Source organism: Pterocles gutturalis, unplaced genomic scaffold (assembly GCF_000699245.1).
Source record: "Pterocles gutturalis isolate BGI_N339 unplaced genomic scaffold, ASM69924v1 scaffold18041, whole genome shotgun sequence".
Lineage (NCBI taxonomy): Eukaryota > Metazoa > Chordata > Aves > Pterocliformes > Pteroclidae > Pterocles > Pterocles gutturalis.
This window is the reverse complement of record NW_010098235.1, coordinates 141533-155803: the sequence shown is the minus strand read 5'-3', so window position 1 is coordinate 155803 and position 14271 is coordinate 141533. Positions and strand designations below refer to the sequence as shown.

Here is a 14271-nt window from a genome sequence, read left to right as displayed (position 1 = left end):
CAGGCCAGCTTGTTGGGGAGTCCCTGCCATGGTGGTAGAAGCCCTCCTGTGCCGCAGGACCTGGCCGCCTGGGAAATGGCCCAGTGTCCAGCGCCAGGAGACCTTCTGTCTAGGTTTGGCAGTGCCCTGGCCCTGTTAGTCAGTGAGGAGATTGTATCGGGTTTTGTCATGCTGTGTGCTCCTCGGGGGGCTCTTGTCTTTATTCCTAGAATGCAAGAGCTGATGCCCGGTTTCCTTTTAAGAGTGCTGCGTTGCACTTGCATCCTGCAATTTTTTTGTAGATAAGCCGAGCAGCATCTGTTATATTTCATACCCTGTATGACCTAGTTTTTCAACAGGGCTAATACTGCATAATTGGGTTTTAAAGGCCAAAACGATTCACCTGGGAAAGGTGTTATACTGATGAAGTGTTGTCTGGATGGTGGTTTTTAAATCTTTGTGTGTGTTGATAAAACCAAGTTTAAATAAGCGTGTTGGATCTCCTAACTTGTTATGATAGATGTGAATCCTCTTGGGCATACCCGATGTGATCTGATCTGCTTTTTAAGGTGTAACGTAACTTTCCGCCAGTCTTAGATCTTCTAGGTCTAAGATTAGTCTTAAAAAAAGTGTGCTGCTCAGTATTTCTGTGCTGAAAAGCTGGTGTACATCACTGCCTCTCCTCTTCCCTGCAGGCACCATGGTGCGCATGAATGTTCTCGCCGATGCTCTCAAAAGCATCAACAATGCAGAGAAACGTGGGAAACGCCAGGTTCTCATTAGGCCGTGCTCCAAAGTAATTGTCCGGTTTTTAACCGTGATGATGAAGCACGGTAAGTTTAGAGAGCACAGCGCTGACTTGTTCCTTGTTGTGGTTTGTGTGGATGCTGCGTGTTAAGGTGCTTTCTGACTAAAAGTAAATCAAGACTCTTGAACTAATTTTGTACAACATAGTTAACTGAGATGTATTACTGTAGCTAAGTATTCTATGTTTGACTTGTCTGTTTACTAATCTTTTGTAGGTTACATTGGTGAATTTGAGATAATTGATGATCACAGAGCTGGGAAGATTGTTGTCAATCTCACAGGCAGACTCAACAAGGTAGGATTTCTTTTATTGAATTCAGTTCTCTAGGAAGATGTTTAAATTAGACTTTTTTCTAATGTTTGTCTGCTTCAGTTCTGAAAGAATTCCTTGTGAAGAAGGTAGTGTTTATTGAGTTCATGTAAAGGAAGAGTGACATGGGTCTTGTCGTGGTTATCAGTTGCTTGTTAAATTTTTCTAAATTCGTAATAGTGTGATTGACTATTTTTCTGTTAAACACTGAGTATGAAAGACACATTTTCAGGGAAGTCAGCTTGCGGGTGCTGTATGTTTCTCCTTAAAGGTTTTCTGGCTACCTAGTGATTTCTCAGTTTCTTTGATGTTTAAGCTATCTAGAAGACTTGTCTTAAACTCAGTTGCTTTCCAGTTGATGTTTAATGCCTGTAGATGTTGGGAAGACAAGCCTTTCTGCTGCTGCTGCACAGGCTTTGCTTGCAGTTGAGGGAGAGTTGAATGTGATGTTAATTAGTGCTCTTTAACTTCCTAGGGCATATGAAGTGTTCATGTGTGTTTTGGAAATTTTTTAAAATGCTTTTGTCTCTAAATATTGACCTCTCTAGTTCTGTGATGACTTGCTGTGCATTGTTTCCAATTAAGCTATTCAAGTGAGAGGTGGCTCTTTAGTAAAGAAAATAAAAAAAATTACTTGATCAGAATGTATTAGGAGCTATTTCCATGATGAACAAATATTGCAGCTCAAAATTGCTGGAGTGTAGTAGGCAGAGAATTTTGGCACTGCCCAGATTGCAGTGTTATGTGTATAGAAATACTGTACGTCAGGTTTCAGTACAGCGTTCCTTGAGCTCTTCAGGCATGATTTCCTAAAAGATCTCCCAGGGTGCAGCTGGATATAATGTTTCTCTCAATAGTTGCAATAAGGGAACAGTTGTTTGGTTCAGAAAAAAATGTCCATCAGTGCAGGAAGTGTATTTCTGTTTTGCTCTTGGGTGTTTATTAAGATAATTGGAGCCCGTGAGGTCACTGTCAGTGGTAGTAGTGGTCCTGGTCAGTTAAGTAGTGTGATTAACTTGAAAATTTTGATAACCTTTATGCATGTTGATTTCTCCCATTTAAAAACATACATAGTTATCAAAAAAATACCCGTGGATGACTACCAGTGGAATATCCCTGAATAATCGCTGTTTGTTCTATTATGTAGGATGCTTAATTATCTGTAGAGGTGTATAGTATGCTTTTGTGCTCTCCCAGGTCTGGCCGTTAATTTGTTAGTTCAGCTTCAGCAGCAGTGGCAGTCACTGTGTTTAGGTGAGGAGGAGGAGGATGCAAGGCTGAGGAAATAACAGCTGCATAGCTGTGTGAGGGTCAGCTTACTGAGAGGAAGCGCAGTTTCATACGATGGATAATGGAGCCTGCTTCTTGGTACTCCAGCCCTTTGCTGCTAAAAATGTTTTAATTGCAGCTATTAAATTCCTTTGTTCATTGCGTTGGAATGACAAACATACAAATCCAGTTTATGAACTTCTTCAGTTTGTAATGGAATTCTGTTTTATAGTGTGGTGTGATCAGTCCCAGATTTGATGTTCAGCTGAAGGATTTGGAAAAATGGCAGAACAACTTACTGCCTTCACGTCAGTTTGGGTAAGTATGGAGAAGAGTTAAGTCTGTGTCGCATGTAAAACCATGGGGTTTTTATTAGGCTTTCATACTGCTGGAGTTAGACTCGCCTGACACCTTTCCTCTGGTCGGTCTGGAGGTAGATAGCAGTCTGAAAATCCATCTTCCATAGAAATGCAATGTTAAGCAAGGACCCGTTTTTGCTTGGCTTTGGTAAATCCTGGTTTCACCATTTCTACAGTTTACTGGAAAGATGGGATTTTTCTCTTGCTTATTTTAATTTTATTAATGGCCATTTATAGATGGGGAGGAGCCATGTAAGTGACCAGGTCACTGGAAGTAGGTTGCACTACTTTTAAACAACTGATCAGATGCTAAGTGATGAGAGAGACTCAGAGGCTCTGTTAAACAAACCTCCCCAACACAGAAAATCTTACTATTGTGCAGTACGTTTTTCCTTCCCAAAATTCACTGAGTGGAGAGTAATAAATCTCTGCACTGGGTGACAGTGCTGAGCTGAGCCCCTGAGGACTGTTACAGTCTGTCCCATCAAAGGCAGGAGTAACCGTTGTGTGTAATTTCTGTTTGTAAAGCTGCAGTGATAAGGCTCGTGCTTCAGCTGTACCTGTAGAGCTTACTAGTGTGTGTTGTCCTGTCGAGAGTATTTTCAGGGTGGTGGGACAAGAGGTTCTCTGACGTGAGGCTCTGTGGGTGAGGTGTGCTGACAGTGTGGGTGTTGGCATTAGCAGTCACTGAGGCTGCTTCAGTTGTCAGTCCAGATCCAGATACTCATCTGCACCAGTGCGCAGCGTTCAAAACACTGAGACAGAGTGCTCGGAGTTGAGCTGTCTGGCACCATGGCAACTCTACCTGCTCTGAAGGAAGATGTCTGCTGAAAATAGAAGCAGACTTTGTCTCGAAACTAGAGATTTGCTACTGCTGTAACAGCTGAACTGGGAATGGGGAAGAAAACTTTTTGCTGAGGCGTACACAAATATTTGGAGAACAGAAGCCTATGAATGTCCTCTGTGTGCTGCAGAGTTGTACTTGGGAGAGGAGTTCCTTTTTCGTTGTCTGATGATGACCTGATGTTAGTTCCGTTAGGCCCGTTCTTACAGAAACAGGTGTTGGTGTTGTAATACAAAAATGAGGTTTGTGCTGTCGACTCTGCACAAGCATAGAACGAAGTTATAATCTGAACATTTGTTCTTTCTTAACAGGTACATTGTACTGACAACCTCAGCTGGCATCATGGACCATGAGGAGGCAAGGCGAAAACACACAGGAGGCAAAATCCTGGGATTCTTTTTCTAAAACTTGTAAAAAAAGAGGATACTAATAAATCGTTCAAATGGACTCTGGTGTTCCCAGTCGGTATTTTAATGACTTCTGACACTGCCTGGGATAGTGCTTGTAACAGACAGCTCCTCAGTAGTTCTTAAGCTCCATCTTTACTGCAGATGATGCTCGGGTTCTGCACCATCCCTGGTCACAACTTTTGTTTCTGTTAATAATGTAATGTACTTTCAGTAATTGCCACGTGAATGACAGTTACAGGTCACAGTACAGAATGCCCTCAGCAGGGGAACTCTAATGTTGAATTACATACTCAGCTCTCATGTAGCAGGATTGCTTCTTAGTTACTAGATACGTGTGTCTCCGTAGTTATATATATGTGACTATTCACCTTTTAGCTAAATAATAGAAGATGCCTTGCCAGAAGATATTTCCTGTTCATGGTTTAGAATGTTAGGAGAGGTGGGATTGTGGAATAATTAAGGGGGTTGAAGTTTGATTTCAGATCACAAACTTGTTCCACGTTTTACAGTTTTAAGAAGTATCTGAGGTAGAGAGGTGAATAACTTTTTTCTTCAAATTTCTGCTTTGGAAGTTCTTTGAAACACCAGGTCTGGGTAGGGTAGTTCCTGTCCAGCTGCCTTGCATGTTGCCGTGACAATGTAACTTTGGGATTTCTTTAAGTTACTTTTTGGAGTGAGGAAATAAGGATATCTGCACTTAGGGGTAGTGAATGTTTAGTATTGAATGAGTTGTTGGTTTTTGTTTCAGGCACTGGATACATGACAGCATGATGTATTTGATGATACAGAAAAAATAAGTTTCTTTCAAAGCAGCACGGAGCAGATGACTGCAGCTGAAGAGCTACTTGCAGATGGCAGAGAACGAGAAGCAAGCTCCTGGGCTGACAGCATTGTACCCAACAGCAGTTGGAAATCCTTTGCCTTATTTCACTCTGTTGGGGGTCTTTATTAGGAAGGAGCCTACTGAAATGTAGCCAGCCTGTTTCAACAGCTTTAGAACAGCTGCTGAGTTGTGGTTCTCCTTGGTATAAACAGTTGTGAACAATTTGCCTTCTTGGTGATGTCCTGGTGCTTGATAGGTACAGGTGCTTGAGTTAAAAGTGTTTAAGTCTTTAAACTCTTCAGTTTATAACTATGTAACCTGTTTCAGTTCAATCTGTTACTTTTTATGGAGAAGAGGAGATGTGATACTGCTGAGCAAACAGGTCTTAAATATTTGTAGCCAGGTGGCACAGTCTTCCCTGATGTGATGGATCTTCTCTGAGGAACAAGAAGGTGGCAACAAAGCTGTGAAGGAATGATCACAGTGAGTGTTGTGGTGGTGTACGCTGGCATCCCGTAACAGACTTGCTGCTTGACTGAGAAGAGCAGGAGAGTAGCAGTAAAGGCTAGTTTACCTGTTTTCTCTGTCGCATACAGTTAAGGTCACAAAGTATGGATGCAGATGGCACCAAAACATTCAGATATGATCAGTTTGATTTGAGACAGAAATTTGCGGATCTGAAGATGAGGATCTCTACTGAATTATGAAGAGTAGTCACGAAGTCAAAAGAAGTCTGTCTTGACTCCTTTTTTATTGTCAATCAAACTTTTGTTACAGGTTTTTTTTTCCTGTTGTTAATGGAGAGAGTTCTGCAGTACTAATCACGGACTACGCACACGAGCTGCTGTATTTCTTGCTCAGAGCAACTCTGAAGATCATATCAAGGTTCCACTGTTCCTTTTTATAAAATCTTGATTTGTATCAGTGCAGAATAGAACATGTGTTTCTGATACCTGAATGGAAGGTCAGTGATGCTTTAAGAAGGCCTCCTTTAGGTGCATTTACTATGGCTTCAAGTTCCCTGATAGTTTGATGTTCATGTTTTAAGCCAATTTTACGCAGGATATACACGTTTTTTTTTTTCTGAACCAGTTTGACTGTGTATGCCCTTTACTACTACAGAGACTACTGAAGTAAGAGAATTTCTGATATTGTCAGTTGGGAATAGATTGTTAATTTATTTCACAAGCCAGCCCGACAACTTTTGTAGAATTATTAAATGGAAATTGGAGCTCCAGTGTAAAAAGAATGACTTGGAGGGAAGCGTGCGGCAGCAGATGCACCTTTTCCACTGTACAGCTAACAAATGTAAGTACTCACTGGCTTACCACACATGGCAGCTGATGTAGCTGATCTGGGTTCATAGGGTGATCTCTGAGCTTGCACCTCGCTGGTGAGAGCTTTACTCCTGGGCAGTCACTGCTGGCAGAGATTCGAGGAGCTTCTGAAGTGGGATGCAGGAGCTGACGTGCAGGATTATGACATGCCCTGCAATGCAACTGCTTTAAATGGGTTTGTGGAAATTCTTATTCACAGACATTTAAAATCTGAAAGTGGTATTTTTTTAAGCCTCACTGGTGTTTTCTGAGCTGAGGGCGTACACTTTGGGAAAGTAGTGTTTGTAGGTGAGAGTTACCTGTCATCTGGGGCAATAAAAGGGTTAACAGAGGTGAGGGGAAAAAAAGGCACAGGACAGGTTGTGACTGGCAATCAAGGCAAAACATTAGTTTAGAGAAGGTGTTTGGTTCCTGTGGAGCAGAGGGGGATGTGGGACAGAGGCAGTTGACCTTCATGTGAGGAAAACTGGGATGGCGGGTGATGCCTGGGGAAAGTGTCTGTGCTGCAAAGCCCTTCATTACCAATACCTCCAGTGCTGTCCTGGATGCCCTGCAGTCCAACACCAAACAAATCCGAAGTGGTTGTCTCACTTCCATACCCTTCTAGATGTAGAGAGAAGTCTCGGCCTTCTGGCTGGAGATCTGCTGCTGCTTGCTAAGCCCGATCTAACGCCTGGGTCCGGGTGAGGGTGGCTGCGGGGGAAACCTGCTTGCCCGGCTGCTGTGCTGGGGAGATGCTGGTTACGCTGCAGTACGGATGGTGTATAGTGATGCTGCGCTGCCTATAGGCCCTTCCTGCCTGCTCAGCTGGTCACAAGCTGAGCATCAGCGTCCCAGTTTTGGTAAAACGGGGTTGGTACCAAGAGTTGTGAAAACTCGGTCGGCAGTAGCCGGGAGAGGGCTGGTGACCCGCCAGTGGGGCACATCCCACTCTCCTGCTGTCAGATACACGGTCAGTATTTCCGTATGTCGTTGCTCCTTATGCCATTGTTTAATAACAGGATAAAGTATGTCCACCCCTCCTGCCGAGCATTCGGAGCAAGGCCTGATCACTGCTGTCAGCAGATGGCAGCACCCGGCCGTGAGCTGCAGGAGACGGAGGGCAGCTGTGTGAGGGGTCCCGGGGGGCTTGGCCTTGCTGCTGGTCTCCCCACTCCTTCTGCAGAGCTAAATATCCAGACTTCTGGTCCACAAATTTAATATTTTCTGTCTTTGAAGCACTAGAGCCTGATTTAAGATAATACGGGAGCTGAGAATAAGTTGGATCTGCAAAATCCAACAACAGGGTGAAAAAGCTGGCGGGTGAGAGCGGCTGCACTGGAACTGCGCCTTCTCCTCCTCGTCCTTTTGTTTGTTTTCTGACACAGGTGACTCGGACAGCTCCGTTCCCCTGGGTGTGTTCTGCTTCTCAAACTCCTGTGCCGGTTACTGGCACCAGCAACACAAGCAGTGGTTAAACCTTGATCTCCGATGTCAGAACAGTATTTTGGTGACTCTCACATCTGCTGCAGCCCAGGTGAAAGCCAGCGCCAACAGACAGGGAGGGATGCGTGTGGCGGTGCAGCAGAAGGCAGGGAAAGGAAATGGGTTGGAGTGGTGAGCGAGGCTTTAGAACTTGCCGTGGTGGATCTGGCACCAAGTAGTTATTTCACAGCAGTGAAAGAATGAGGAAATGCTCATGGCTGGTGGGGGGAGCGCTGTCTGCAGGGTGCAGGAGCGGGGAGCATGGTGATCACGTCGGGGTGTGCAGATGAGCCTGATGGTGGAGGGTAGGAGACATCATCTATTTTTGAATGATCTGGGACTGCCCAAGCTTTTATTTTGGGGGTTTTAATTAAAATTGAATGCTCTCAAATGTAAAGATTTTTTTGTGTTTTGTCTAATGCTATTTAGCTAATTTAGATTTAAGACAAGGCTTTACATTGTTGAGTGTCTCACTGCCAATTAACACAAATATCAGGCTCTGGGTAATCATCTGGATGTATTTAACCACAGTTCAGTCCAGAGGACTGTTCCAGTAGAGCCAAGGAGCTTCAGAGGCTGGTGGCCTCTGCTCTCGCTCATGCTTTTGATGCTTTCTCTGCTCAAGTGCTGCCATTTTACTCATCCAGTTCTATTTTAAAAGAATTATCTATTTTTCTCCTAATTTTCTTGCTATTCACAATCTCCTTGCTCTGGTACATTGTATTTTGACTACCAGCTCGTGACCTCGATGAATGTGGTTTTGTTTGCAAATATTTTTACATAGAGAGAAGTGCTGACATAGCAAGTGACAAGAATAACTGGGAAAAATTTATTGCTTGATACACAAAGGTGCATCTTCTGCTGGGGGAAAAAAAATGAATTGACCTCCTGCTCTTCTCAGATGAAGCGAATGAGGACGTCTGAAAACATAAAACTTTCCACTTAGTTTTCAGTTGATCCAGCCTGGTTTGTTTTGTGAGATATGTAAGAATAATCTTATAAACGCACTAGAAACAGAGGAAAAGATGTACAAAGAAATATTGTGGTTGTGGTGAAGGTAATGGCAGTTTTGCCCTTTGCCAGGACCACGCTTGGTGCAATCAGGTGATCCTGGTATCCACCATTGCCTAGTGGTTACCCTGGTTTTGAAAGCTGCCCTGGCATTCTTGGTCCGACTGCACTGGCTTTAGGGGAGCCACCAAGTGATTCCTGCTCAGTGTGTGGCTGCTGACTTGGACCTATAGATATTTATACAGGGAGGAAAAATTAAAATCTGTACTATGGGGGCTCTGTGACGCACAAGGCAAGTGCCCTGGAGGGGGAGCGTGGCACAGCCAAGCAGAGGTGGAAGCTGCTGGGAATTTCATTGTCTCTGAAAGATTACAGCTCCACCAGGACAGGCTGCACCGACCTGAACTTTTCTCATGCAGTAACCAGAATGAAAGCATGGGCAGATATTGGATTAACAACTAAATTACAACCTGGTAAAAGGGGATACTTGTGATACGACAGTATTTTGGTGATGCTTGGTCTGTGTAACACAGGTTTTAGCTGGGTGCTGATGCTTCAGCCTGCTGACTCTGTGGTGTGCTAACTTTCCTAAAGCAGGGAAATGGATGTCCTCAGGCACCTGACGCAAGTTCCAGCTGGAGTTTTACTGGGGAAGGTAGGGGAAGGAAAACTGCAGGCCAAAAAATATATGCAAAGTAAAAGCAGATAAAATAATACTTGGGTCAGTAAGACAATTGTTCCACCTTCTAAAATCTGAGTTGGGAACCCAGTCCAGAAGAGACACTTGGTTATCTTCTCTCACCTTTCATCCCTGTTGAATTTCACCCCGCTTAGTTCTGTCCGGGTACAGGGGAGCAAATGTGAACAGGAAGGTATGCCAGTGGTGAGGCTGTCTTTACAAGTGGAGCGAAGCTAGGTGATTACTCCTGGCAATGATCAAGCAAGGTGAAACCCCCTTTGCAAAATCTCTGGTGTGCTGGTGACAAGCCTCAGCCTAATAAGGTAATCAAATTCACATCGGCTTTCTTCAACAGACTGAAACTGTGTTACGTGTCCTACAACCCTCTTCCCTCCTGCATACCCTGGTGGTGACACTCAGCTGTTTAAGCAAAACCTCTGGGGATGTGTATTTTGTTCTTGGGCTGGCAGCAGGGCAATAGCCATTGTGTGGTTGTCATTGATCAAATTTCAGTGCCATGGAACAGCGTAATGCAGCAGCACGCTTCACATCAGCCAGCTGAAAGCACCCAGCAACCACCACTTACACTTTTTATCGTGACGTAAAACATTATCAAAGCGGATGCCAGAAGGTCTATAAAAACAAGTGGGTCAGGTGCATATTTTAGTGAAGTGGGTCGCTTGTTCTCCCCGTTCTGGGCTGTAACTTTCCTGGTCCTCTCAGGACACCCCATCTCGTGACTGAGAGTAGTGATGCTGTTGGTGCAGTTGTGTTTGGTGGGATGGATGTGGGCCTTTGCTTTGGCATTAAAAGGGCAGGATTCAAGTTCCAAGTCTAGCTTAGTTACACTTTGTCAAGGGTTATCTCTGCTAGCGCTGCACTCAGTCATTGCGTTTGCACTCCTGCTTTTGGACAGGGTGTGCTAGCAGGGTATGTGACCTACCCAAAACTTTCTGTCTGCCAATGAGGGGCTTTTCTTCACAGTTCGGGGGTAGTGTTGTGTGAGGGCAGGCCGTGGAAATGGGGAATGTTCCTGCTACTCTATATTCTGTTGCTATTCCCTCTTGGATCTTCATAATTTATAACCAGGAGTTGATTTGTTTCAAATCTCATTCATTTTATTTATTGTTCCCACTCTGTAATCACATCATGCTACCCATTCTGTAGAAAACAGTGTTTTTTCAGGGAGCTTGCAGTCCCCTGCCTATGATCTCTAGGTGTCTCTCTTGCCCTAATATAAGAGAGTACAAAAAAGGCAAGAGTAGCAAAACACTTGGTATGTGATCTTGGATAGAAATCTGTACGTGCAACACCCCTTCATCTTCACCTCCCCAGCTAGGTTGGAGTGGGATTTGCACCTTCTATTGTGGGGAAGAAACGTAGCATAAATATTCTTGTTGTCTTCCACTGATGCAAGTAAATTGTGCTTTCAGCTGGACCAGGAGCAAGGATTAGATCTGGGAGCAGGAGGAGAAAAGCAGGTGACAAGTGAGGTTAAAAGAAAGCTGCTGCTGAAACCCACCTCTGGGGGACTTTCCCAGTCTCATTAGCTCTACAGATGGAGCTTAACTGGTGTTTGGTCCATTGTTTTGTGCAGTATAGTTTTGGTTTGAAAAGCAAAGTCCAGGAACATCAAGGAGAACGCTAGGTTTTTAGTGTCTTTACTAATCGGGCCTTAACCATAAGAATGAAAAAAAGTCAGGAGGAAAATTAAAGGATTTTTTTTTCCTTTTCTCCCTACACCTCTGCAATTCACATGGCTGCTTGTCTCCTCGCTTGCAACAACATGCCCAGCTGTATTCTTGCATAACAGGATCCTCCACATGTAATCCACAAGTCTGCGTGGGCTTGTAATTAGCGCTGGCCCTCCTTCCGTCCTTGGGATTCATTCCTTAGGGCAGCAACATTAGCCCCTCAGCTAAGCATCTGTGCTCCTCTGATTTAAAACCATTTTTGCCTCACTTGGACAGCTGTGGGTCCCGGAGCTGGCTGCACACACCACTTGTGTTTATATGGGGACCTGTGTTTGCTCTGGTGTGGATGGACAGGTGGATCCATCCCTCTCGGGCAGGAGTCAAAGCCTTGTTTGTTTTCCATGGCCAGTGGAGGATTTCTGGCTTGGTTCTATTTTTGGTTTAATGGGAAAAGTAATTATAGTTCAGCCCAGGTAGAGGGAGTTTCTGAGTTTGGTGTGATGCTTTACTTACCGTGTTTGTGAAGCGTCATCAGGGGAAAAACGAGATGTGTGTGGTGGGATCACTAAATTCATCTGCTACCTGCCAGGCAGACATTTGCTCTGGGAGGGAAGCAAAAAACAGGAGACTATTTTTAGCTCTGAAATACTTTTTTTGAATGACATTCAGTCCTCAGCAGCCTTTGATGAGCAGAGAAATAATCCCTCAAGAGAACAACCGAAGGTGCCTGGATCCATGCTCAGCTGCCGGCAGCTCCCGGCACAGCAGCCACCTGCAGGCATCACCCCCCGGCAGGCACCGGGCAAGGGCGAAACACATGCAGGGTGGCAGGGAGCTGGAGTCAGCAGTGCAGGAGTGTAGCCCAGCTTGAGTGAAGATGACTCTGAGCCTGTTCTCTGGATAGAGACCCAGTCCTACGGTGCAGGGCACAGGGCTGAAACCCACAGGCCCATTGCATGTCAGGAGTCAGCCCCAGTCCCATGGCCAGGTGGGAGAACCCATCTTGCAAATTGACAAAATACAAACCCAGGACTGGTAGGTGGCAGCTCCACAAATAGATACAGTGAGAGCAGATAACGCTCCCTGATAGCTGAAATAAAAAGAATTAAACTGTACAAAAGTATGCTTTAATTGCTAACTCTCTCCTGTCTGCTTAAATCACTAGAAAGAAAGGTCTCCTCTCTAGTGATGAGCAGTTCCAGGCAGAACAGACGTGATGGGGGAAACATGTTTGGAATAAATACTGATGTGAATGACACTTATTAGCTACCGCGTGGCATATTTATTTCTCTGTAGTTAGCATAATAGCACAGCTTGATATGAGAAGGGTTCTTTACTCATGTCTGTGTGTGCGTGCGTAAAAAATGACAATGGGTTGTTATGGGCAGAATGCAGATGATTTTTCCAGTCTCTGCAATTAGCACCGATGTTTGGATGGCATCATTTGTTGTGGGAGATGAGCGAGTGGCCTAAGCATGGCTGTGCTGTGAGGAAACTTTCCCTTCCTTGTATCAAACAGGAGAAAAGTGAGACAACAGCACAAGAGGCCGGCTCTTCTCCCATCTCCATGCCCAACAGTTGCCTGCCCGTGGTGGCTCTGCTCTGCCTTTGGGTGCTGCAGAGCTCCTCCAAGGGCAGACACCCCTCGCCAACCCCCGGGACTCCTGGCAGCCTGGCCGCAGCCAACAGCCTTAACTAGGGCCCTGGCTGGAGCAGGAGAGGAGTGGAAACATCCCGATTATTTCACAGGAATGTAATTGCAGACATGGGGGTGGCCGGGTGAAAGCTTTATTGTCTTCTGAGGAGCTGTGTGCTCCAAGTGGAGATGGGTGATGGAGATAAGGTTGGTTGCTTGAACGTGCAGGTTACCTGCCTTTCTGCTGGTGGGAACCTGCTCATCTCATTCTTGTCTTGCTGTTCTGTGTTTGTGTGCTGGGTGCTTTCAGGTATCCCATCCCTGGTGCTCTGAGCTGGGTGGTGGAGGCTGTGCAGGAGGGTGCTTGTTGCTCAGCCGTGCTGCTGTGCTGGCTCTGGCAGCCCTGCTGCTGCCCTGCCCTTCGCATTGCATGGGCTTTGGGGTTTCTCGCCATTAGAGAGCAAGAGCCCGTGGTAATTTTAAAAGCATTGACCACCAGCTCAGGGAAGGCTTCCCACTGTAGTTGCTGTTTCTTCCCCAGGTTTCTGGAGTGAGGGGGCGAAGGCTTTGCTGAGGGTCTGTGTGTTGGGCAGACACCAGCTGCTGGCTGCCGCGGGGTGAAGGGCCCCTCTGCAAACCTCTTGGCACTCGAGTGGTTCAGTGGGCATCGTCATTGAGTTGTGGCTTTGCAGCAGCAGTAAGATTTCTCATCTCTTCTACATACATTTTAATGTAAGAACACATGGAAATGGACAATCTTGGACCTTTACTGTCCTCTTTAAACTTTGAGTGAAGCTGGCGGGTGGATTGCAGAGCTGCTTGGTGAAGGGAAGACTACAGGATGGATGGACAAAGGGACTGAGCTCTGTTTCCTGAAGAAGAATCATGAGACGTTTCAAGTAAGAGGAGCCAAGAGCTTCTCAGGTCGGCTGTGAATGCTGAGTACTGTCTCACGACCCATCTTGGAAGCCTTTTTGGTGATGGGACTAATTATACTGCGGCAAAAGTATTTATTTGCCAGGTATTTGCCTGCCTTATTTGTACTGTATTCTTCCACTGCTGAAATGTAAGATGAAAAACCTTAAGACACATGCCTGGGAGTAACAAACTTTCCATTCTCTCTAAGTTCGCTTGATTGAGTGCTTGGTTTAGAAATACCATAAAAGTGCCAGGCCATAGCTTGAAATATCTCATTACCAGGTGTCAGGCTGCTTATAACTTTCGCTCAGGGATTGTTGAGGGCTTTTTTTTTCCCCTTGGTTTTCTAATGAAAATGCCAAAGGGGGAAAAACTATTACAAAAAATAAAAAATGCTGCTTTGATTGAAAATAAAAATGCTGAGGCAGCAGTGGCTTTCAGGAGTGCTTGCTCTTTTGTATGGCTCTGACTATATATCATTTCACAAGCCTATGGGATGTTGTATGGTGTGAGGGTCTTGTAAAGCCATGGACTTGCTGATTTTCAGCTCGCTGAGAGGTATTGCAGAGCTGAGAGATGAGGAGGTAGTTTATGTTGATAGAGGGCCTGACAAGTAGGCAGGGAGGAAAAAACACAGACACCAGAGTTAAAGCACTGGCTTGGCTGAAGTCAGACAAGTGTCCACCATAGTCTGCAGGAAGCATGGCCAGCTGAGGGGACAAAGACCTTGT

The 14271-nt window shown here is 45.2% G+C and overlaps 1 protein-coding gene across 1 annotated transcript; it reads left to right on the top strand.

Annotated features, from left to right (window-relative positions):
* The first annotated feature begins 600 nt into the window (after nucleotides 1-600).
* RPS15A (ribosomal protein S15a) lies at nucleotides 601-4015 on the top strand. The gene is made up of 4 exons (XM_010088218.1): nucleotides 601-812; nucleotides 1002-1081; nucleotides 2598-2683; nucleotides 3880-4015. The coding sequence occupies exons 1-4, from the start codon at nucleotides 680-682 to the stop codon at nucleotides 3971-3973; spliced, it is 393 nt and encodes a 130-aa protein (XP_010086520.1). The 5' UTR covers nucleotides 601-679; the 3' UTR covers nucleotides 3974-4015.
* The last annotated feature ends 10256 nt before the right edge of the window (nucleotides 4016-14271 follow it).

What these genes read in the sequence shown, in the direction of transcription:
- RPS15A (XM_010088218.1), top strand. Translation starts at nt 680, where the DNA reads ATGGTGCGCATGAATGTTCTCGCCGATGCTCTCAAAAGCATCAACAAT. An exon ending in TCACAGGCAGACTCAACAAG is followed by an intron (nt 1,082 to 2,597) that starts GTAGGATTTCTT and finishes TCTGTTTTATAG; the next exon opens with TGTGGTGTGATCAGTCCCAG. An exon ending in CTGCCTTCACGTCAGTTTGG is followed by an intron (nt 2,684 to 3,879) that starts GTAAGTATGGAG and finishes CTTTCTTAACAG; the next exon opens with GTACATTGTACTGACAACCT.